General features: G+C 47.6%; 1 protein-coding gene across 3 annotated transcripts; it reads right to left on the minus strand.

Annotated features, from left to right (window-relative positions):
• Positions 1-786: 786 nt before the first annotated feature.
• Gas8 (growth arrest specific 8) lies at positions 787-21,910 on the minus strand. 3 transcript variants are annotated; one of them, XM_052727596.1, is made up of 11 exons: positions 21,783-21,910; positions 20,099-20,185; positions 15,352-15,549; positions 14,295-14,501; positions 13,105-13,159; positions 11,853-12,058; positions 10,678-10,845; positions 10,201-10,287; positions 6,715-6,924; positions 3,537-3,602; positions 787-1,063 (listed from the first exon to the last, which is right to left on the minus strand). In XM_052727596.1, exons 1-11 carry the CDS (start codon positions 21,783-21,785, stop codon positions 914-916), a joined length of 1,437 nt encoding a protein of 478 aa, XP_052583556.1. In that variant the 5' UTR covers positions 21,786-21,910; the 3' UTR covers positions 787-913. The 3 variants fall into 3 exon arrangements, 2 of the variants coding, with proteins under 2 accessions (XP_052583556.1, XP_052583557.1); XR_008215670.1 differs by lacking the exon at positions 787-1,063 and adding an exon at positions 10,012-10,097; XM_052727597.1 differs by lacking the exons at positions 13,105-13,159; positions 15,352-15,549; positions 20,099-20,185; positions 21,783-21,910 and having other exon boundaries at positions 14,295-14,410.
• Positions 21,911-24,096: the final 2,186 nt, after the last annotated feature.

Below are 24,096 nucleotides of genomic sequence, written 5' to 3' on the forward strand. Positions count from 1 at the left end.
ACTAAGGTCACTGTCTTCCAGCACCTTCTGGCTTCTCTTAGGGGTTTACCATCACACAGGAGATGGCACTGGTTAGTTTTTGTCAATTTGGCACAAACTAGAGTCATTAGGGATGAGGAAATCTTAACTGAGGAGATGCCACCATCTGTGTGCCATTTTCTTGATTACTGTGGGAGTGCCCAGCCCATTATGGGCAGTGCCCCCCTGGGCAAGGTGGTCCTGAGTTGTATAAAAGCCATGCAGAGGAAGCCAGTGAGCAGCACTCCTCCATGGCTTCTGCTTTAGTTCTTGCCTCCAGGTTCCTGCCCTGACTTCCCTCAGTGATGGAGTGTGACCTCAGAGTTCTAAGCTGAAATAAACCCTTTCTTCCACAAGTTTCTTTTGGTCATGATGTTTATCACAGCAATAGAAAAACCAAACCAGGACAGAGTCCTATAAATTTCACAAGTCTCTGCTGCTGAGCCCACGGTTCTATACCGCCTACCAGGGCAGGCTATGGAGAGCCTGGCCCAAAGGAGGTAGCGTGCCAGTCCTCTCTGTCTGAGCTGTCCAGTCAAATCAAGAGCATGGGCTTCGTGCTCAACAAAGGACACTGAGTCACTCTCTTGCTGGAGAGTACTCAGAGCTTAGTACTCAGAGGTGCACTTAGAGAACGGACTGCCGAGGCTGGAGACAGGACCCAAAGGGGCAAGTGTGACCCAGAGGCCATGGAAGCAGGCAGACTAGAAGACCTCCGCAGAGGCCTCTCAGGTACTTCTTCCCCACAAAGACAGAGTACAAAGGAAATGTGGAAAAGCTTTCATTGCTGATGACGAAGTCTACAAAACAAAAACTTGCTGTTCTTGCAGGAGAATGGGTATCATTTGGAAAGTGGGACAGGCCAGCTCTAAAGGTAAAAGCCCCCAGAAGGTAGCTATGTAGGGGCACCCACAAGTCCTGCAGGGCCCTGTCCCAGTGTCTGTCCAATCACTGCTGTCTCCAGGGGCTTGAACCCCACATTGTCCAGTGGGATCCCGAAGGCCAGCAACTTCGCCTCATACGTACGCAACAGGTCATTGTGGGCCTGAAAGGACAGAGCAATGTCAGGGAGAAAAGGAGTCCACACGGGCCTAGGAACCATAGCGAACACACTACGGCTCACCCAGAGGTAGGCTCCATTCCATGGACGAGCAGGGTGGAAGATCTGGGCTAAGCATCTGTGAATGGTTTGTTCAGTGCTAGAGCTGATGTCCTTATGTCATTAGCTCAAATAACTCACAATAAGGACAGACTCAGAGCTGAGAGCTGGGTGGATGCCTGGCTCTTTAGCAGGTACTTCCCAGTGAGGGTCTCTATCCCTTCCCTGCCAAGGTAGAATGACATCTATTCCCTGCCTCTGGAGACCTTAGCACCATCCAGCTCCCCAGTGACTCTGCAGAGGCTACATGTGGAGGGCCGTGGGCCTCAGAAACGGTGCTGTTGGGGCCAACAAAGACAAGTGAGTTCCTTGTGGGGAGGGGGTTCTCTGCTAATCTTGTTTTGGTTTTTGAAGTTTTATTTTCATTTTTGTCTGGGAAAAGGCCCCACCATATAGTCCAGGCTGGCTAGAACTTGCTCTTTTTCCAGAATGGCCTAGCACTCAAAATTTTACTGCTTCAAGGAAAAGTCAGTGTTCTCCAAGCAGTGTCCCTGGGCACAGCAACCACATTCTAGGGCAGGCCCCTTGACCAGGAGTAATTGGCCAACACAAAACAAACTGTGTGTATGTGTGTGTTTGTGTACTTTGGTTGTATGCGTTTGGGCATTTGTTTGTTTTATTGATATTTCACTTGTTTTTTTCATTTTGATGGGTTTTATTTATTGCTTTTGTTTTTGAAAGGAAGAGAGAAAGAGCATAAAGCTGAGTGGGTAGAAGGTGGGGGGTCTGGGAGGAGTTGGGGGAAAGGAAGGAACATGATCAAAATATATTGTATTAAAGTTTTTAAAATTAAAACAACCCTGTTTCATGTGAGTGCTAAGATTACAAGTATACACCAACACACCTTGCAAAGTTTTGTTTTGTCTCTTTACACAGAGTCTCCCTATATAGCCACTGATATTCTGGACTTGATATGTAGATCAGGCTGGCCTATAATTTACCAAGATCCACCTGTCTCTGCCTCCTGAGTGGCAGTATTAAGGGGTGTGCCAACACATCCAGGTCAAAAAAAGCATGTCTAGTACTTTTTATTTTGTGTGTGTGTGTGTGTGTGTGTGTGTGTGTGTGTGTGTGTGTGTGTGTATGTGTGTGTATGTGTGTGTGTGTGTATAAAAGAGGCCAGAAGAGAAAGTTGGATTCCTTGGAGCAGAAGTTCCAGGCAGCTGTGAGGCACCCATGTGGATGCTGAGAACTAAATAGACTCCAGTGTTCTTAACCACTGAACCATCTTTCCAACCCCCAAAATGCACTTGTTTGTTTGTTTGTTTGTTTGTTTGTTTTTCTGAGACAGCGTTTCTCTGTGAAACTGCCCTGGCTGTCTGGAACTTGCTCTGTAGCCCAGACTGGCCTCAAACTCAGAGATCCACTCCTGCCTCTGCCTCCCGAGTGCTGGGATTAAAGGTGGACACTGCCATGGCCCAGCTAAAATGCACATTTTTAATTGGGAAAATTTCACTAGGTGGTTGTAAAGACGTGAATTTGTTTACTCATTTGTCTGAGACAGGGTCTCACTTTGTAGCCTAGGCTGTCCTTGAATTCATGTTCCTCCTGCCTCGGCATCCCTGAGAGCTGGGATTACAGGTGTTGATGAACTGAGTGAAATGAGAAATGCTTGAAGCCTGTGAGCCTCACAGCAAATGATCAAAAGGTTCAATGGTTAGGACTGTTGTGCACACCTTTAATCCCTGCACTCAGGCAGAAGCACACAGATCTCTGTGAGTTCCAGGCCAGCCTGGTCCACATAGTGAGTTCCAGGCCAGCCAGCGTTATATGTTATATGTCTCAAAAACAAAAAGATTCATTATCTTCATTGTGGTTTAGTAAAGAGAACTAATGCTTGGAACAGAGAGGAAAAGGTAAATAAGGATGGGCTCCAGAGAGAACTTAGAGGCTGAGCTATGGTTACCAGGCACCCCAGGTTCAGACACCTTGATCAGATAAAAGCCAACAATATCCCCAGCCCCCAAGAGCTGTACACACAGCAGACAGCCCTAATTTTGCTCAGCCATGTCAGTGGAGGGGCAGGTATGATCTCAGGAAAGCTCTAGCCTGACCACTAGGGAGGGCTGGGAGGCCAGGGCAGCTTGAGCAGCATGGAGCCTGGAAAGCAGTAACAGACACTGCCTACCTAAGTCTAGGGTTTACTGTCTGTCTGTCTGTTTTTTGAGACAGGGTTTCTCTGTGTAGCCCTAAAGGTCCTGGAACTCAGAGATCTGCCTGCCTCTGCCTCCAGAGTGCTGGGAAAAAGGCATGCACCAACCACCATTGCCCAGCCAATGTTCACATGGGCACAGCTCTATGGAAGGAGATAGCCCTGAGGGAGAAGGTGGGGCTTTGGGGATGGGGGGATTAGCCATACCTTGCAGACCCGGGCCAGCTCATACTGTAAGTCCTTGATGGTGGTATTCTTTGATTCTAGAACATCCTAAGGAGAGAGACAAGGGTGACTTTAATATTTGTCATCTGATAGAGGTGGACAGGTGGACACTAGTCTAGGGGTTCCCTAAGGGTTGGAAAGGCTCAGGGAATCGTAGTATGGGTCACCTCAGCCCATACATGTATCCACACAAGTCTGTCAGCAGGAAAGGTCTCCAAGGTATAAGCCAGGACAATGAGAAGGGGACAGCAGCAGCGACTCTGCATTGCCTACATCCGTACAATGAAGCACCAGACTGCCAAGATGAAACCGGTTGACTTGTGTGTGCGTGTGGCACAGGACATGTGACACCACAGGACAGAGGTAATTGTGGGTGTCATTCTCTACTGCTCTTCTTTTCTTTTTTCTTTCTTTCTTTTTTTTTGAGACAAGGTTTCTCTGTGTTGCCCTGGTTGTCCTGGAACTCACTCTGTAGACCAGGCTGGCCTTGAACTCATAGAGATCAAATTGCCTCTGCCTCCCAGTGCTGGTGGTGATGTGCACCACCACCACCTAGCCTGTAGGGCATTTTCTTAATGATTGATGCAGAAGGGCCCCACTCACTGTGGGTGGCACCATCTCTGGGCAGGTAGTCCTGCATGGTGTATCAGGGATGGTATAAGACAACAGGTTGATAGGACAGCCAGGGCTCCATAGAGAAATCCTGTCTCAAAAAACCAAAAGGAAAAAAAAAAAAAAAAAAAAAAGCAGGCTGAGCAAGCATGAGAACAGCCAGTAAGCAGCATCCTCCATGGCTCCTGCTTCAGTTCCTGCTTCCAGGTTCCTGCTCTGACCTCCCTCAGTGATGGACTGTGATGTGGAAATGTGAGTGAAATTAACCCTTTTCTCAAAATTAGTTTTAGTCATGGTGTTTTATCACAGCAACAGAAAGCTAAGATTCGGGTGCAGACACCACCACAGCCAGCTTTTCATGAGTCTGGGGATCCAGACTCAGGCCCTCATGCTTCCACATCGAGACTTTACCTGCTCTTCCCAGGCCCTAATTTTTTTGTATGTTTATTTTGTTTTTTTGTTTGTTTTTGTTTTTGGAAACAGGATTTCTCTGTGTAGCCCTGGCTGTCCTGAAACTCACTCTGTGGACCAGGTTGGCCTCTAACTCACAGAGACCCATGTGCCTCTGTCTCCAAGCACTGGGATTAAAGGTGTGCGCCACCACTACCTGGCCCTAATTGTTTTTAAAGGGAAAAAAAGGTATTTGTATAACTTTTAAAACTCTACAGTTGCTGGGAAGTCCTACCTGCTCCCTCACCACTGCATTCCCACCCCAGGTAGAGTGGGCTCTTTCTGACCCAGCTTCTGTGCTCAGAACCTTCCATATTCCCATCGTCATTTAACTCATTAACACAGTTGTCAGGTCTTTGCAATCACCCTCAGTCTGCATCCCCCACCCCAGGGTACTCCCTGGGGTGGCTCAGGCTACCTGCAATGACTAATGTCACAGTGACAGACAGGCGGTGAGGCAAACAGAACTGGTACATAGACTGACTTACACAAAGTCAGTCCTCTGCGCCTCAAGTCTGTATGAGAAACGGGCATTCAAGTTCCGCTAACCTGTATGCTGATGCGACAGTACTTTTCAGAATAAAACTTACCCATCAGCAGCTGCATGACCGCCTTTCTGCTGCAAGCACAGCACAAGCAACAGAGAAGCCATGCACCCTCCTGCCCTGGAAGATCTGCTTGGGGATGAACTGGCCCCCCTTACTGGGTATGCTGGGGCTTCAGATACAGCTATTCACATCCTAGAAGCATCAGCGACTCTGGGAACAAAGCATCACACCTGTCTCCAGGGACCCTAGGAAAGATGACCAGACTGCTGGGGACCATCCAGAGTCTGAAATCATCGGTCACACCAGCTAGCTGCTGTTCATGTCAGCCAGACTCCCTCAAGCGGGCCACCTGCTCCGTCTATGTTCCCCTCCCCCAGCACGCCAGGTAGAGGGAGCAGAGAGACCTGGCCAAGGCAGAGTTTAACAAGCAGCAAAAAGAAAGCTGGGAGGTTCTGTCAGAGGTCAGCCTCCTGACTTTTCAGGTAACAGAATCTTCTGTCCCCAGCCAACCCATGGTAGATGAAGTACCACTTGTTTTATTTATCACTGTCCCCATCTGGATTATCCCAGTACAGCACTGTCACATGAATAAGTGATGTTCTTAGCTCTGTTCAGACATTATTCCCCAGGTCCCAGGAAAGCAGCAAGAGTTAAGTAAGGTTCCATGGTCCCTATGGTACAACCCTCCTCCTTGTCACTGTCCAAATTCTAAATCAGCATCCTGGGGTACTCACAGTGACAGAGCTATCCCACCTCAAGGAACAGAGGACCTTGGATTCACAGATTCCCGGATGAGCTCTCCCTCCCAGCTTCCCCATGTTCCATTTAGTGACTAATGTTATGGGACAATCATTTTGTACACTGTGAAGATGTGTCTCTGCCAAGGCACCCTCTGATGATTTACTAAAGAGATGAACGGCCAATAGCTAGGCAGGAGAGGACAGGCAGGACTTCAAGGGAGAGAGAGGAATTTGGAGGAGGAATCTGAGAGATGCAGAATTTACCAGCCAGACACAGAGAAAGTGGGACGCACGGTACTGGACAGAGATAACAAGCCATGTGGTAGAACGTAGATTAATACAAACAGGTTAATTTAAGTTGGAAGAGCTAGTTGGGAGCAAGCCTAAGCTAAGGCAAAGCTTTCATAATTAATAAGTCGTCTCCGTGTCATTATTGGGAGCTGGCAGTCCAAAGTCTGACTATAGACTAAGGCTTGGCACACTATGAGCCATGGTAAAACAGGAACAGCAGAGACTCGGGTTAGGGACAGGGTTGGTGAGGGACTGGGACAGCTCAAGAGAGATCACAAAGCTAGGTCTACACAGTGAATCCCTGTCTCAAAAAGAGAGATGCAGGGGTGGGGAGAAACTGGCAGAGGACAGTTCCAGTGCACAGGGCCTGTAGCACATGCTCTGTTCTCAGATGCACAAACCATGGCAGCCCCTGACTTAACGGAGGGGTCTCTGTGCCACCCAAGAAGGCAAAGCACGAGACTGAAGGACCCACCGTGGAAAAGAAACACCGTGGCGCAGGGGGCCATCAGCACCTACCTCAAGTTTGCGGGACACGAGCGTTAGTGCCGCAGGATCCAAGTTGGAGGCTGCCAGCACCTCGTTGAACTGCACCTCCCTCTTCTCCACAGCAGCATTCAGTGCCTGCAGTTTACGCTCCAATACCAGGTTCTTGAAGCCCGACTTCTGCTGCACCTCCTGGATGGCTGCAGTGAACTTACGATAGAGCTCGTCTCTCTCCTGCTGCACCTGAGAACAACGGGACCGGAGTGAGCAACAAGGACCCTGACGTGAGACATCCCTCAGGGAGAAACCACTCCCCCCGCCCTAAGGATGTTGCTTCTGTAGACGGGTCCCTTTTACTACTGCCACATCCACGGCACATGGGCATCTGCTGTGCACACTGCCTGCACTTACCCTATGTGCACAGAGTAAAAAGTTTATAGTTCAGCACATGGCAGAAGGTGAGAGAGAAGAATCGGCATTACCACTTATCCTAGTTAGGGTTACTATTGCTGTGATGAAACAGCATGACCAAGCAACCTGGGGAGGAAAGGGTTTATTTGGCTCATACTTCTACATTGTAATCCATCATTGAAGGAGGTCAGGACAGGAACTCAAACAGGGCAGGATCCCTGAGGCAGGAATTGATGCAGAGGCCGTGAAAGAGTGCAGCTTACTGGCTTGCTCTGCTTTTTTTCTTATAGAACCCAGGACCACCAGCCCAGGGATAGAACCACACACAATGGGTTGGGCCCTCCCCCATCAATCATTAATTAAGAAAATGCCTACCGGGGCTGGGGATTTAGCTCAGTGGTAGAGAGCTTGCCTAGCAAGGCCCTGGGTTCGGTCCTCAGCTCCGGAAAAAGAGAGAGAGAGAGAGAGAGAGAGAGAGAGAGAGAGAGAGAGAAAGAAAGAAAGAAAGAAAGAAAGAAAGAAAGAAAGAAAGAAAGAAAGAAAGAAAGAAGAAAATGCCTACCAGGTGGTGGTGGTGCACAGCTTTAATTCCAGCACTTGTGAGCCAGAGGCAGGCAGATCTCTGTGAGTTCAAGGCCAGCCTAGTCTACATGTACAGCAAGTTCTAGGATAGCCAGAACAGGGCTACAAAGAGAAACCCTATCTCGAAAAACCAAAAGGAAGGAAGGAAGAAAGGAAGGAGGGAGGGAGGCAAAGAAGGAAGGCAGGGTCTTGTAGACCAATGTTTTTTTTTTAATTTATTTATTATGTATATGGTGTTCTGCCTATATGCCAGATGAGAGCACTAGATTAAATTATAGATGATTATGAGGTACCATATGGTTGCTGGGAATTGAACTCAGACCCTCTGGAAGATCAGCCAGTGCTCTAAACCTCTGAGCCATCTCTCCAGCCCCTATAGACCAATCTTATAGAGTCATTTTCTCAACGGAGGTTCCCTCCTCTCAGATGACTCCAACCTGTCGAGTTGACATAAGCCAGCACATTGCTCCTCTCAGAAAGCAGGAGCTGGTCAGAGCAATCACAAAGCCACTCCACAGGTAGGTCAGGGTCAACCTTGCCAAAGTTAGGGCCAAGAGATCAGATGAGACCTTATCTTCAGTTACCCCATATGAGTGAGAGCCAAAGCAAGTCCAGATCAAGCTTGATAAACTCCTTGTCAACCACTAAGATCTCCTTGCCCATCGTCTACACTTCTACCCATTAACATGCACTGTAAATAATCAAGGCTCTAGGCAGGGCACACTTAACATGCATTAGGAGAATTCCTGTGACTGGTAGAAATTCACAGTCTTCCTTTGTCCTTGCTGATACTCCTCTGCATTGATTCAAATATCTATCTAATAATATCTAAGCTTGTACCTCAGGGCCTCAGATCTGAGGTACACATGATCTGAGAATTTCATCTGTGAACTATAAAGTCTTTAGAGGACTCATGAGTACAGCTCAATGATGGGCTTGTCCTCATCTTCCCCAGAGCAAGTTCCTTTGGAAGAGTCCATCTGTGTCAATATAGATTGACTTTCAAGGGCACCAAGCATCTCAGCTGAACTCTGTCACTGTCTGTCTGTATAGGACAACCTAAGGGCAGAGTCCAAGGGGTCCTCAGTGCATCCCACTGTTCAACAAGGCCCCCTTCCTTCTCCCTGTGCATTTGAGGCCAGCATGGTGGGTGGGTGGGTGGGTGGGTAGGGGCGCAGAGATGGGCCTTGTCAGCAAACCCTAGAGGCATAAGGCACTGAATCCACACATATCCACTGAACATGGAGTTAGAGATTGGTGGGATTCTGTAGTAGCTAGAAAGGCTGTGAAACCAGTTATGTTCCACCTTGGATGCTGTTCATGGATACACTGCTACATGAAAAGCTGCAGAAGATGGGCAGTGATAGCATGTGCCTTTAATTCCAGCACTTGGGAGGCAGAGGCAGGAGGATCTCTGTGAGCTCAAGTTCAGTCTGGTCTACAGAGGACAGCTAGGGCTGTTACACTGTTTCAAGAAATTCCTTTCTCGAAAAAACAACCCCCCCACCCCACCCCCCAAAAAGCTGCAGTATAAGCAAGGTGATATTTCATTCCTAACAGTAAGAGGGCTTTCACGTGTGTTGAGAACAGGAAAGAGTCACACCAGATGTTACATTAGAGGTCTCTGGGAACTCAGGTTAAAGGGTGTTTGTTTTTGTTTCTTTATCAAAGTCATAAGATGTAATTATTTATTAATTAATTTCTTTTGAGACAGAGTCTCCTCATGTAGTCCAGGCTGACATTCAACTATGGAGCTGGGCTTATAGGTGTGTCCACACTTGGCTTATTCTATTGTTTCTTTTCTTTCTTTTTTTTTTTTTTTCAAGACAGGGTTTCTCTGTGTAACAGCCCTGGCTGTCCTAGAATTCTTTTGTAGACCAGGCTGGCCTCGAACTCACAGAGATCCGCCTGGCTCTGGCTCCCAAGTGCTGGGATTAAAAGTGTGCACCACTACCACCCAGCTCTCCATGGTTTCTTTACAATGAATAGGCAATGAGTTAATACTAAGAAATGTACAACACAGACGAAATCACAGGGACCAAGGCTCCTCCACAAATTGACAGGCCACCAGGAATCCTGGTTCTCATGAGATTTGAGGCCTTCTACAAAATATACCACAGGTTTCTGCCTCATACAAGTTGTGTGCATGCTGGGTGGTGGTGATGCATGCCTTTAATCCCAGCACTTGAGAGGCAGAGACAAGTGATCTCTGTGCGTTCGAGGTCAGCCTGATCTACAGGGAGAGTTTCAGAATAGTCAGGGCTACACAGAAGAACCCTGTCTCAAAAAACACAAAACAAACAAATAAACAAAAAAAAAAGTTGTGTGCACACACACCTATAATTCCAGCTAGTCAGGAGGCTAAAGCAGGAGGATGCCAGATCCCAGGAGCTTACGAGCAGGCTGAGTGAGACCGTGAAGCCCTATTTCCAAACAAACAACAACAGAAACGCAGATTAGGAGGAGGTAGGAGGGCATGTCTAGCTCCCAGATCCTGAGCCCAGGCACGTACCCACACCAGCTCACCTTGATGAACCGCTGCTCCAGGACCTCGTGCTCCCACTGAAGGTCTTTCAGGTCTTTCTCGGTAACCTTTAAACGTGCCTTTGTACACTGCAGGGGAAATGAGGGAGCAGGGGACACAAAATACTTAGGATTCACAGACACTTACAACCACAGACGCCTGGAGACAGCAAGGCCAGGAAAGAAAGTCATCGGGAACAACTGGCTGGAAAACTCCAGCAGCTGGGCCCCACCCGAGCTATGAGTGGAATGTGTGGAGAACTAAGGTCTAGTCTACAATGGCGCCTGCCTACTTATAGCTCCAGAAGAGTCCGAGAGAGGGTCCAGCAGCACCACGGCGATAGCCCTTTCCTGCACTAAAGATGAGTGCTGCTCACACAGGGCCTCCCTCAAGAGACATCCCCTCATATGCCTTCCCTGCTGGACCCACCAGAGAGAGAGAGGATCCGAGGAAGGAAAGGAGTTCAGTAGGAAACTCACAACCAGAATCTGCTTGTCCCTTTCATAGCTCCCAAGTCTCCTCTGCATCTCATTCATCTCATCCTTCGCTTTCTGCAGAGGGTCTGCCAGCCGCCTGTTCTGCAGAGACACCTCCGCCATCTCCTTCTCCAGATGCTCCTCCTTCTTCCGCATGTCCTCCATCTGCTCCTGTTGGCACAGTGCACGTACGGGGCTTGGCCTGGGCATCAGCCAAATGCCCTCAATTTTATTTTATTATTAGTGTTCGATATGCGTGTAAGTGTGGGTGCGCATGCCACAGTACACTTATAAAGGTCAGAGGACAACTTTAAGGAGTTAATTCTCTCCTTCCACTATGGGTTCAGGGCTCCAACTCAGGTTATCAGGTTCACATGGCAAGCGCTTCTACCCACTGAACCATCTCGCTGATACTTTTTATTTTATTTTATTTTTTTAAGACAATGGCTCCCTAACCACTTTAGGCTGGCTTTGAACTTGTTCTCTTCCTACTTCTACCTCTTCAGCACTGGGATTTCAGGTTTGTGTCACCATATCCAGCTATGGATCCCTTCAAGGAAAAAGAGATCCTGAGGCAAGTAAGGTGGTGCACACCTTTAATCTCAGCCCTCAGGAGGCAGAGGCAGGCGGATATCTGAGAGTTTGAGGCCAGTCTGGTTACATCGTGAGTTCTAGGACAACCATAACTACTCAGTGAGGCCCTGTGTCAAAAAGCCAACCAGTCACATGCATGCTGAGGACCTGGTCTTATTTTACATATAAGCGGTATTTTTGCAGTCTTAACCTCTTCTGAATTATGTAAGAATAGAACTTCTGTGCAGACGGAGAGATTACACTTGTTTAGACCAAAGGCAATTCTCTACTGTGGAAATCCTGCCAGTGTCAGGTGTACATGTCCCAAGTTACCAAGCAGTGACTGATGGGCTGAACTCCTGACACCAGCCTGTCGGCACCTACACACTAGGACAACCAACAGCTGTGGCCACACTTCAGTCAGTACGGATTGCCTAACGGAGCCCGGCCTAGCATTTCCATGTCAGAACACCCTGAACTTTAGCTGAGAGTAACAGAGGGACACTGTCCAATACCATTATAGAAGGGAGTGTCAGACCTGCTGGGACTGAAGACTGGGCCTGCATCCCCGGGCCCTGGGCATGTCTGCCAGAGCACATCAGTACCTTGAGGGAATTGATTAGGGCCAGGTTGTTAAGAGTGATGTCATTGTAGTAGTTCTTGATATCAGTGAAGGCCTCCTCATGGCGCTGCATCAGCGTGCTGATCTGGCCGTTCTTCCTCTCCTCCACCTCATGGATCTCGGTCTTTCTCCGGAGGTCAAGCTCGTCCCTCAGCGTCCGCATCTTCTTGTCGTACTTGGCCTCGATCTCTGAAAGGCGGCAAGCAGCACACGAAGCAGCTTAGAACGGCTGACCCAGAGCCGCAGGAAAGGAAGGAACCAACAAACAGTGCTCAAGAACACCCATGGGGGGCTGGAGAGATGGCTCAGCGGTTAAGGGCACTGGCTGTTCTTCCAGAGGACCCAGGTTCAATCCTCAGCACCCACATGGCAGCTCACAGCTGTCTGTAACTCCAGTTCCAGGGGACCTGATACCTTCACACCAAAGCATGTAAAATAGTTAAACACTAGAATAGCTAAGTTATATATATATAAAAAAAATAACATCCATCAGGGGCGGAATGGAGGCTGTGCAGGCAACCCTGCCCAAGAGTCAGATGGGCTTTGGTGGAGCTTCTCCTGCACGTGCCATATTCAGCACATGGGTCACTATCACCTTTCCTGTCTATGATAATCAATGTTTGCAGTGTGTGTCCCACACTAGCGCACACTAACCATGGCTTGTGTGGTAATATCCAGTCACACACTGTAGGCCTCAGTCAATAAACCAGATGGACTGCTGACATGGAAGGCTCTTCAACCCAGGAGCTAAGGAGAAGACTGAGTAGACTGCCACATGCTGTTAATGGCTGGCTTCAGACAGAAATGGAGGTGTGAGTGGTAACTGCAGCTCCCCAAATTCACATGGGAATGAGGTTTTCTGTGACTCTGAATGAATCTGTTGGCTTTGGAAATATTCTCTCTTGATCCGGGCATGGTAGCACACTCCTTTAATCTCAGCACTATGGGGGCAGAGGCAGGAGGATCTCTGTGAGTTTGAGGCCAGCTTGGTCTACAGAGTGAGTTGCAGAACAGCCAGGGCTACACAGAGAAACCCTTTCTCGAAAAATCAAAAAGAAAAAAAAAACTGTGTATGTGTATGTGTGTGTGTGTGTGTGTGTGTGTGAGCGTGCACGCGTGTGCGTGCGTGTGACTGAGCTGCTTTAAAATGGTTTGTTTATGTGCCTCAAGGTACCAAGCAGTAATGGGAGGGTTTTCGGACACCATCCTACAAGGTGTATGTCTGCGAAACTGACCTCGAACTTGCCTTTCAAAGTCATTTCGCATCTTGGTGATCTCCTCAGCATGTTTCTGCACAAATGAGAAGGGGTGTTACTAGAAAGCCAGACAGAGAGGCCCAGGACCCTACCACCTGTGGGAAAATTCAGTTTAGTAACCCCTGTGCTGTGGCTGCTTTCTGGATTCCCCTTACCTCTACATCATACACTATGCCCAATAGCCCGGCTTTGATAACCTCCACATTTCATACAGAACTCACTTCCCCCAGGGAGTCACCTCTGGATCTGACAGACAGTACAGACAGAAGCATCAGGCATGGCTTGGTTTCCACATCCAACCTTTCCAAATCCAGAGGTCAGCAGCCACATCTCCATGGGGTGACAGGCTCCCTCCAGTGCTAGCCTGCCTCACTATGGCTTAGAGCAGTATTCAGAGAAGATGAGTGTTTGGTTTTTTGAGACAAGGTTTCTCTGTGTAGCCCAGGCCATCCTGGAACTCGTTCTGTAGACCAGGCCGGCCTTGAACTCAGAGATCCTCCTGCCTCTGCCTTCTGTGCACCACCATGCCCAGCTCAGAAATTATTTTAATAAGCAATTACATGCTAAAATTTTTGTAAGATTTGTTTTTTAATTATTATTTTATGTGTGTATCATGTCTACATATATGTTTGTGCACCATGTGCATGCCTGGTGCATATGGAGGACAGAGAGGAGTCAGATCCCTTAGAACTGGAGTTACAGACAGTTGTGAACCATCATATGGGCAATGGAAATTTAACTCAGGTCTTCTGTAAGAGCAACCAGTACTCTTAACCAGTGAGTCATCTCTCCAGCTCAGATTTTTATTTTATGTGATGGATGTTTCGCCTATGCGTATGTCATGTCTGTATACTACATGTGTGCCTGGTGCTCACAGAAGCCAGAAGCTGTTGGATGCCCCAGAACTAGAGTTACGGATGACTGTGAGCTGCCATATGGGTGCTGGAAATGGATCCCAGGTCTTCTAGAAGACGAGCCAGTGCTCTTAACTGCTAAGCCATCTCTCCCACCCCTACACATTACAAATTTGAATAAAAGTTTTGCTAATTTATTTGTTAAAAACCTCTAATCATTTTTGCACAAAAATACAAGTCCCTAGATGTCAAAGAACTAGTTCAGATGGCTAGGTTCACCTTTTTCACAGCCACCAGACCACAGCCTGTACCTACCAGACGCAGGTTCTTTATCACCACCTCGTTAGCCAGCTCCTGCTCCTTGAGCTCCACTTTGAGCGACCTCATGTCCTTCCGCAGTGTGCCCTCCTGTGCGCGGTGCTCCTTCTGGGCCAGCTTCATGACCACAGTGCTCTCAGCCTTCACCTCCGCCAGGTTGTTCTGGTGCTCATACAACAGGTGCTTTACTTTCTGCTTGTACACCTGCAAAAACATGGGGGAGGGGGTGCCACATGCCCATCTGAAGCACCAGTGCATGCCCAGTGCATGCCCAGCTCACGAGGAGCTAAGCAGCCGAAGAACTGTAGAGGGCAGCCTGCTTATACTCCTGCCATTCACAGGGGCTTCGATTTAAATACTCAGGACCTGCAGGACCTCTCCTGCTACGAGAAAGATGAAACTGCTCTCCCTTGTCCTCCTCAGAGACTGCTGGGAGGTTCTAACGAGAGCACAGTGGACAAGTCATTCAGTTATAAAAAAATAAATGGATAAAAATTAAAACCTCATGTTTTTGTTTGTTTTGAGACAGTCTCCTGTAGCCCAAGCTGGTCTCAAACCACTTACATAACTAACGTTGGCCTTGAACTCCTGGTCCTCTTGTATCTACCTCCCAAGTGCTGGGATTACAGGCCTGGACCACCATGCCCAGCTCTATGTTTTCAGTACTTTCCAGTTTTGTTTGGCTGAACCCATAGCTGTTCTTGGACCTTATCACATCTGCACTTAGACCTTACCACAGTCCTCTTTCATCAGGGCAAGTGGTGCTCTTCCCTAGAGCACACATGGAGCAGTGCAGGAAGCTGGGTACTCCCCTAGCCCAGGTTAATCAAGAGACTCGATGCTGGTAGTCAATAGGTCAATAGGACAAATGACACAACCTGATCACCTTTGCATCCTTCCTTGGACTGTTCTAGAAAAATTGCCTCTGGTTCACAGTACAAAGAACACAAGCAAAGGAGTATGTTCCCAAAGAAAAACAGGAACTGTCCCCACCCGGACCTGTCTCTACGCCATGGCACCACGACTCCAGTGGGCACGAACCGACTCCACTCACCTTGATCTCCACCTGGTGCCTCTCCTCCGCCTCCTCCATCTCACGGTCTTTGTTCCGAAGCTCAGCCTTCTTCTCCTCCAGCTGCCTCCTTGTGATCTCCCAGAAGGTGTGGATTTTGTCCCGCTCCAGCTGGAAGTAGTTGCGTTCCTCTCGCTCTCGGTCCAGCTCCTCCCGGATGCGGGCGACATGTTCCTCTACCTACCCGGGCACAGTGCATCAATCAAGTGAGGCACCCACAGGAGCCCATCCACCACCAGAGGGTGTGGATCAAGGGAAGCAGGGGGGGAAAAAGGAAGGAGTCGTTTTACTAAAGTTAAAACACAAAGCAGGAAGGTTCCAGAGACAGAAAGCAGCAAAAGTCTCTCAAATTTGGCAAAGAACAAAACAATTATATTTGTTCAGCAACTCCTGGATCCTTTTAAGAAATTTCTCGCCGGGCGGTGGTGGCGCACGCCTTTAATCCCAGCACTCGGGAGGCAGAGCCAGGCGGATCTCTGTGAGTTCGAGGCCAGCCTGGACTACTAAGTGAGTCCCAGGAAAGGCGCAAAGCTACACAGAGAAACCCTGTCTCGAAAAACCAAAAAAAAAAAAAAAAAAAAAAAAAGAAATTTCTCAAAAGAAACACAAGAATTATTTTTTTTCTTTTTTCTTTTTCTTTCTTTTTTTTTTTTTTTTTTTTTTTTTTTCAAGACAGGGTTTCTCTGTGTAGTTTTGGTGCTTGTCCTGGATCTCGCTCTGTAGACCAGGCTGGCCTCGAACTCACAGAGATCCGCCTGGCTCTGCCTCCCGAGTGCTGGGATTAAAGGGCATGCACCACCACCACCCGGCCACAAGCATTATTTTTGTTCAAAGATATTAGTATTCCCATTGTTATTAACGACAAAAAAAACTTTAAAAGGAAATAATCTACAACAATTTTAAACCAGAAAATGTTTAAAAATTGGAATACATCAACTGTAAGAGATATAAAAATTACACAGCTCATAAATGTCTTCATAAAAGGTTAAAATAAAAATAAAAAGACCACCAGAAAAACTTACTATTAAACACCAATTATACAAAACTAGTGGGCTCTTTGCACTCAGCAGACTTTGGTCCACAGCCAGTTAGAAATCTGCAAATAGGTTAAGGAGAAAAGTAGGACATGCTTTGAGCTTTCTCCGGCTCTCGTTTCCCATGGGAATTAGTTATCTTTAGGCACAGCCCCAGGACAGTTACTGTGAAGTATTTTCTCTCTCAAGATACATTCCACACAGGGAAATCATATTTTTCATTTCAATAAACAAGACAACAAGCAGCCAAGGGGCTCTGAGGAAGGATGCTGAGCAGGGGCTAGGTGCCTATGGGGGACATGGTACCCCAGAATCTGACTAGTGCCTCACAGTGCACACTGATAGTGTCTGACTAGTGTCTTCACATCACTGGTCTTTGGCGTCACTCAAATAGTTACAAACAGATTCCTGTTCTGTTTGGCCCTAAAGTGTCAGAGTTTGTCATCAATTGCTATTTGGATTTCTCATAAATATCCAAATTTCTAACTTCCCTTGAAAAATCAAAAAGCTAAGAACACCAGAGTTCCGGGGCTGGAGAGATGGCTCAGCAATCTGCCTGTTCTTCCAGAGGACCAAGGTTCAATTTCCAGCATCCACATGGCAGCTAACAACTGTCCATAACTCCCAAGATCTGACACCCTCACACAGACATGCATGCAGGCAAAACACCAATGCAAATAAAATAAAAACAAACAAATTATAGATATAAAGAACACTAGAGTTCAATATCCACAGGGCAACCACCCAAATATACACAGAGTCTTATCTTTCTACTGGACCCTAAAGGCTTTCAAGACTGTGCTTCAAACATACAGTACATGGAGGCCAGCCCCCGCTCTGCAGACTGTGTATGTATTAGGTATTTAGTGTATTGGAACACTAAAACATTAAGGTCCAGTCTCCAAAGATGTGAAATAAGCAGGGTACAAGAAACAGCATGTTGGGACCACCTGAAATTCAATCTATTCTCCATCCATCCATCCCAGTCAAAACACAAACTGGATCCCCTGACTACATCTCTGCTTAAATTGCTAATGGTTTTCCTGTACATAAAATAAAGCACTCATGGGACTAGAGAGATGGCTCAGTGGTTAAAATCACTTGTTGCTCTTGCAGAGGAACAAGATCCAGTTCCCAGCACCCACATGGTGGCTCACAACCATCTGCAGATTCAGTTCCAGAGGATCTGAAGCCTTCTTTTGGCCTCTGAAGGTACTGAACACACATGGTACTCGTGCATACATGCAGGCAACACACACACACACACACACACACACACACACACACACACACACACACACAGTAAATAAATAAATAAATAAATAAATCTTTTTTTTTTCCTTTTTTTTTTTTTTTTTTTTTTTTGGTTTTTCGAGACAGGGTCTCTCTGTGTAGCTTTGCGCCTCTCCTGGAACTCACTTGGTAGCCCAGGCTGGCCTCGAACTCACAGAGATCCGCCTGGCTCTGCCTCCCGAGTGCTGGGATTAAAGGCGTGCGCCACCACCGCCCGGCCCCCTTTTTTTTTTTTTTTAAGACAAGGTTTCTCTGTGTAGCCCTGGCTATCCCAGAACTCAGAGATCCATTTGCCTCTGCCTCTCAAGTGCTGAGATTAAAGGTGAATACATCTTTTAAAACATATATTTTGCATGTATATCTGTGCACCATGTGCATGCTTGGTGCCTGTGGATGTCAGAGGAGGGCATCAGATCTCCCTGGGCCCCCTGCAATTGGAATTACAGATGGCTGTGAGCTACTGTGTGGGTGCTGGGAATCAAACCTGAGTCCTCTGCCAGAGCAGCAAGTGCTCTTAACCAACAAGCCAACTATCTAGCTCCTAAAAACATATTTTAGCCAAGTGGTGGTGGCATACACCTTTAATCCCAGCGCCCAGAGGCAGAGGCAGGTGGATCTCTGAGTTCGAGGCCAGCTTGGTCTGAAGAGTGAGTTCCAGGACAGCCAGGGCTACACAGAGAAACCCTGTCAGGGTTTACCTTTGAAATAAACATCCTAGGATTTTCATGTTAAAAGAAAAAGAAAAAATATTTTAAATAAAAATATAGCTATGTAAAATGGCATGTAGAAGGCCAGTGCTGTAGGTGATAAATTACCCAGAATACAAAGACAGAGAAAATTCACTGAAACATGCTGAAGCAAGCAGCCAGCAAGTTCCCAGAGAGGTCTCACTTGGTTGGGGCAGGTGGAGGTTTTTTATGGTAGTTGAAGAAGAAGTTATTTGGTCTTATCTCATCAGCCCTTTGTGTGGAATCCATATCTAGCTACAAGGGGCTGGGGGGGACATCTCACTGTCTTATATGTAGTAAATTTACAGCACAAATTGTTTTTCTTGAGACTGGTCAGTAGTGTAGAGTATCACAAGTCATCAGGGGTTAGGCTGCAGCTGTCTATATAAGATATCACACAGGCACCGAGCAGTCATGCCTGGTTGTTAAAGTATGGAAATTCTGCTCTTATATTTTTGGCCTTTTGCCTCTCAAATCATCAATACTCAACTCTTGTCCAACTCTAATTTCAGCTTATAACCACTCTCTCAATATCCTTCATACTATCTTAAACTATTAAAATAGTAAGTCTTATTAACTCAGCTGCATATAAGCCTCCAGTCTTGTGTTAAAACCTCACAAGGCAGCCATCATCAACACAGACCCAGGTGGATACACCACGTTTGCCCAACATGTTGTAGCTTTCAAGAGCCTTGTAAGTTTTATAATTATGTTCTCCAGCCTTTTACATCAATATACGTAAGTGACTTAAAATAATTTGTATAAGGACATTACCTCCCTGAGTTCAATCCTCAACACTACCAAAAAATATAATAAAGACATCACCCAGGAGCAGGAGTATAGCTCAGTGGTAGAGCATGTGCCTTTAAAAATAAATAAATAAATAAATATATATATATATGAAAGGCAGCTCCAACAGGGCTCCTCCCTATTGGAAGTTTTGTCAAAAATCAAACTGCAAGGGGCCAGCAAAATGGTTCAGCAGGTAAAGATACCTGCTACCAAGCCTGAAAACCTGAGTTCAATTCCAGACCCTGCATGGTGGAAGGAAGGAACCAACTCATACAAAAGAATTAACAATAATTTAAAAAACATTGGCTGGTTAATCAGACTGAGACAATGTAATTTAAAGTAAATCATGTTCCTTTTAAAACTTTCCTTTTTTTTTTTTTTTCTTTTTTGGTTTTTTTTAAACAAGGCCTCTCTCTGTAGCTCTGGCTGTCCTGGAACTCCCTATGTAGATCAGACTGGCCTCGAACTCACAGAGATCCACCTGCCTCTGCCTCCCAAGGCATGAGCCACCACACTACGCTAACAACCTCCCTTCTGCTACAATGTTTACTGGCAAACAAAGAATGACACATATGTATTATCACATATGTATCAGCTCGATGAACAGCAGTAAGCAAAAAAGAAAGAAAACACAAAGTTAAAAATAGCTCTTATGTCCGAGGGGTCAGGGAATCCTTCCAAGTTCCTATTAAAAAGTTTCTTCACATGGCTGCACTGCATTTTTTAAAAACGTGTACCACGGAAGTGGTGGAAACTATAGACTTGGGATAGGCAGGTTACATTTGGACAGACTGAGAGGAGACGGACAAGCGGAAGAGTGGATGAGTTCATCAACACATCTGCAGCGGTGCCCACCCTGGGACCGGACAACGCTGCGCTCACCTGCTCCTTGGTCATGTCCTCTGGTGGGAGCCCATCAACCACCGGATTGCCCTTGGCTTTGCCCTTCTTCCCTTTCTTTTTGGGTGCCTTGGTTTGAAGAAGAGAAGACTGGGTAAGTAAAGTCCACTCTATCTAATGCCACTCTCCTTGACTATTTCCTTACACGAGCATTAGGGGAGGGCACACCTGTTTAGAACGCCGACCTCTACTGTTCACACACCTAGAGGGCATCACTATACTAACCTTCCCCTGCCCCGCCCCGCCCCACCTCACCCCCAACTCCCCACTCCGGCTAACCACACACACACGGGGCAGAAGGACAGAGTAGAGGGAATCATTAACACATTTGGAGAAGCACAAAGAAGAAATCTTCCTCTTCAGAAAAGAACACTTTCTCTTTCCAAAAGGGAAGAAGAAGAAGGGATCCACTCCAAACTCATTCACTGCTGGATATAGGGCAAGAATTTCTTCAGTGTGGTCAGAAAAATTTGTTTGATGAAAAACTCATTTGGGAGAGGAGAGAAGGGGTTGAGGGAAAGAATATGAGGAAAGAAAACTAAAATTAAGGAGTATTTGAGGGGTAGTATGGAAGCCTAAAAGAAAAAGAAAACATTATCTGGGCTAAAGGAGGAGCATGCACACAGCCCACGCCACCCTGCAGAATGTTGGCTATCATGCCTTAAAGCCACCACAGAAACACATGCAAGAAACGTATCGGTACGTGTAGAGAATCAGCCTTTTAGCTAAGATCCAGCTCTTATCAAGGTACATGTAGGAAGGAGTGACCTCATAGCAATGACCAAATCTGAGGCTTCGTTTCCTCCAAACTACAGAGAACTCTGGTCAGGAGTGAGCAAACAGCACACTCGCGAGTGTCTGTAAACGTGTTCCCAGCAGAAACTGCTCGCAGGGTCCTGCTTTGTTTGAGCGGCTTTGATAATGTCACAGAAGCTTTCGGGGAGACTTAATAGCAGTAAACACTCACGATGTTTCCAGCCAGAAGCTCCCACAGAGAGAAGCCACCCCACCAGCTGATGGCCCACCTCCTGGCACAACGTGACAACTCCTGTATCCTAAAGGGAAGGGCCTCATTATATGAGGACGGTCTAAGGAGGCAGGGAGCTTATGCCTTGTTCTCCTAAGGAGCCTGAGGACTCTGCAACCCAAGGTGATATCCTCATCACTGTATGACACTCGACCCTCTCCACACCCCTTGGTAGAGAGGGACCTCTAGCCACCGTGGTATGCACCGGGTCTCCACCTCAGACACAGAGTTCCTAGGGTTTCTCCCGAGCCGGACTCTCTGCTCCCTGTGGACCCTTACGTGCCCCTGAGCCCATATGAGGTGGAATCCTACATCCCAAGGATCTGGTGGACTCAGCTTCTGACTTCTGGACACCTTGCACATCAGGCGAGAGTCTGGCAAATTCGACAACCATCCCAGAGAACTGAAGAGCCAAATCTTAGTTCAAGCGTATTCAAGGGCCCCCGGCATCCTGGCCTCCCCAAGTGGGACCTCACGGAAGCGCCCAGTTCTCAATTCTAGTAATCCAAAACTGCAGGCCGCTAACCGCAGGCCTCCCGGTCCCCGGGACCCGACCCTATCCGCATTTCTGCGCGAAAGTCCCCCTGTTCCCCCCAGGTTCTCTGTGCACTGGACACCCAGAGCACCGGCCCGACTCACCATGCTGCCAGCAGTCCAGCACCGCCGCTACTCGGGGATAGGCGCTGGTCTGCGGAGGCTGCGCTGTCTCCTGGCAACCCGGACGAGATCCCGCGCTGGTTCTCAAATCTTCGCGAGACTCTCCTCGGCGCCGCCGCCCCACCCACCCCCAGGGACCTCGACAACCGGGAGTGCGTCCCTAACGACGCGCCCGAAGACGAGGTGCACAGCTCACAGCTGCCGGCTGTTGCCTTCAGTGCAGTGTATTGCTGGTCTTCTTCCCGCTAGCTCTCGAGCTACAAAAGCGACGGTTCCTTCGGTTCTCCAGAGTCTACATGGCGGGCGCTCAGAGAAGAATAAAGAAGAGAATGTCTGAATGCTTAGTCTGCCACCCAAGCTCGGTTCCCAAATTGATTCAAATGTGCGCTAAGAGCCCGCTCCTGCGGTTCATCCACCTTGCCCCGCTTGTGAAAATTCCTTTCACATGATACCCTGATGAGACTGAAAATCTTAGGCTGGGCTTCCAGAAACTCGGGAAAGAAAGAGAAAGGCTGCGGGTGTTGTGCCTGTAATCACTGCACTGGGTTGGAAGCTAGCCTGGGCTACATAGTGAGTTCTAATCCAGCCAGAGCTACATACCAAGACCCTGGCTCAAAACAACAACAGACAAACAGAAAAAAAACCAAAAGAAGGGCCAAGAAAAAAAATGGCTTGGCAGAACTGGGCCCGCATGCAATTCAGCAGCAGAGTATTTGGGAAGACATGCTGAGTGTGCCCAGAAACAGAAGGGGCAGCCAGTCACACTTCCCTGTCCGCTTTCCACAACCGTAATATCCAACCAGGAGAGAAAGGCTTGCTCAGTAGTGGGGATCTGAGAGTCATAGCAATGAGTTCCTCTTGTTTGCCTACCCACCCCCCACCTTCCCCCCACACAGAGATTCTTGGAAAAGAATGGGCAGCTGGAAGAACAGCACTGAATCCTTGTGAATGCTCAAACAGTGACTTATTTATAGTAAACCTTAACAAAGAGCCAACATGACTGCCAGACTGCTTTCTGTCAGTGAACTCTACGGTGAGCGCAGAGGGGCAAGGGGTTAGGAGTCTCCCAGAGGAGACTTGACATGAGGCAGTGAAGTAGCACAGTGGAGTAGTTATCGAGCCCTTACCCACCACAGGGTAGGTGCCTCACGTTGATTTGCATTTTTCCCTCATTAGTCTACTGGGGAATCCTGAACTAAATAAAAGTATTAACAACCCCTTTCAGCTGGGCGGTGGTGGCGCACGCCTTTAGTCCCCATCGCTTGGGAGGCAGAAGCAGCCAGATCTCCCAGTTCAAGGCCAGCCTGGTCTACAGAATAAAGAGTGAGTTCCAGGACAGCTAGAGCTACACAGAGAAACCCTGTCAAAAAGCAAAACAAGCGCCGGGTGGTGGTGGTGGTGGTGGTGGTGGCGGCGGCGGCGGCGGCGGCGGCGGCCTTTAATCCCAGCACTTGGGAGGCAGAGCCAGGCGGATCTCTGTGAGTTCGAGGCCAGCCTGGGCTACCAAGTGAGTCCCAGGAAAGGCGCAAAGCTACACAGAGAAACCCTGTCTCGAAAAACCAAAATAAATAAATAAATAAACAAACAAACAAACAAACAAAAAACCCTTTCAGCAAAAAGGGCAAGAATAGGAAAACTAGTTCAGGATGGCAGAGGAAGGGTTTTTGTTTACCAGAAATCAACAGAACAGCTTGACTTTCCGGTATGGGATTACAGAGGTGAACAGCTTGGAGAGCACAGGCTGGAGATTCCCTAGGCTCCAACAAGACACACCCTGATAAGGGCTTTTCCTGCAGAATTTAACTCCGGTTCAATTCCCAGCACCCACATGGTAGCTCACAACTGTCTGCAACTCCAGGATCTGACACCCTCACACAGACACACATGCAGGCAAAACACCTGTGCACAGAAAATAAAAATTACATATATCCACATATAACCTATTGACTATGTAACAGAGAACCCTAAAGCACAGTGACAATGCAGTGACCTAATTTGTTTTGCGTGTGAATCTGAAACTTGGCTATGACTAGTGGGGTAGCCTACCCAATCCCCTCATCACCCTCTTTCTGGAAAACTCAAAAGTAGCATCTGGAACCACCTGAGCATAGTCAGACCAGCTGTTAGCGATGATTTCAAAGAGATTGTCAGCCAGAATGTACACAGGTGGAGTCTGGGTAGCCTGGTTTTCTCACCACATGGTGACCTGGTTTTTACAAGAGTCTTCCAAGAAAGCTGAACTTTTTTTTTTTTAATGACCTAGCCTTGGAAGTCACATGGTACACATCTCCCACAC

Source organism: Peromyscus californicus, unplaced genomic scaffold (assembly GCF_007827085.1).
Source record: "Peromyscus californicus insignis strain IS unplaced genomic scaffold, ASM782708v3 Scaffold_8__1_contigs__length_139910024, whole genome shotgun sequence".
Taxonomy (NCBI): domain Eukaryota; kingdom Metazoa; phylum Chordata; class Mammalia; order Rodentia; family Cricetidae; genus Peromyscus; species Peromyscus californicus.

Coding starts and splice junctions, on each gene's coding strand:
- Gas8 (XM_052727596.1), bottom strand. Junction 6,925..10,200: donor TGGAGCAGCGGTTCATCAAG/GTGAGCTGGTGT, acceptor CGTTGTTCTCAG/GTGCAGCAGGAGAGAGACGA. Junction 3,603..6,714: donor TCGTGTCCCGCAAACTTGAG/GTAGGTGCTGAT, acceptor CTCTCTCCTTAG/GATGTTCTAGAATCAAAGAA.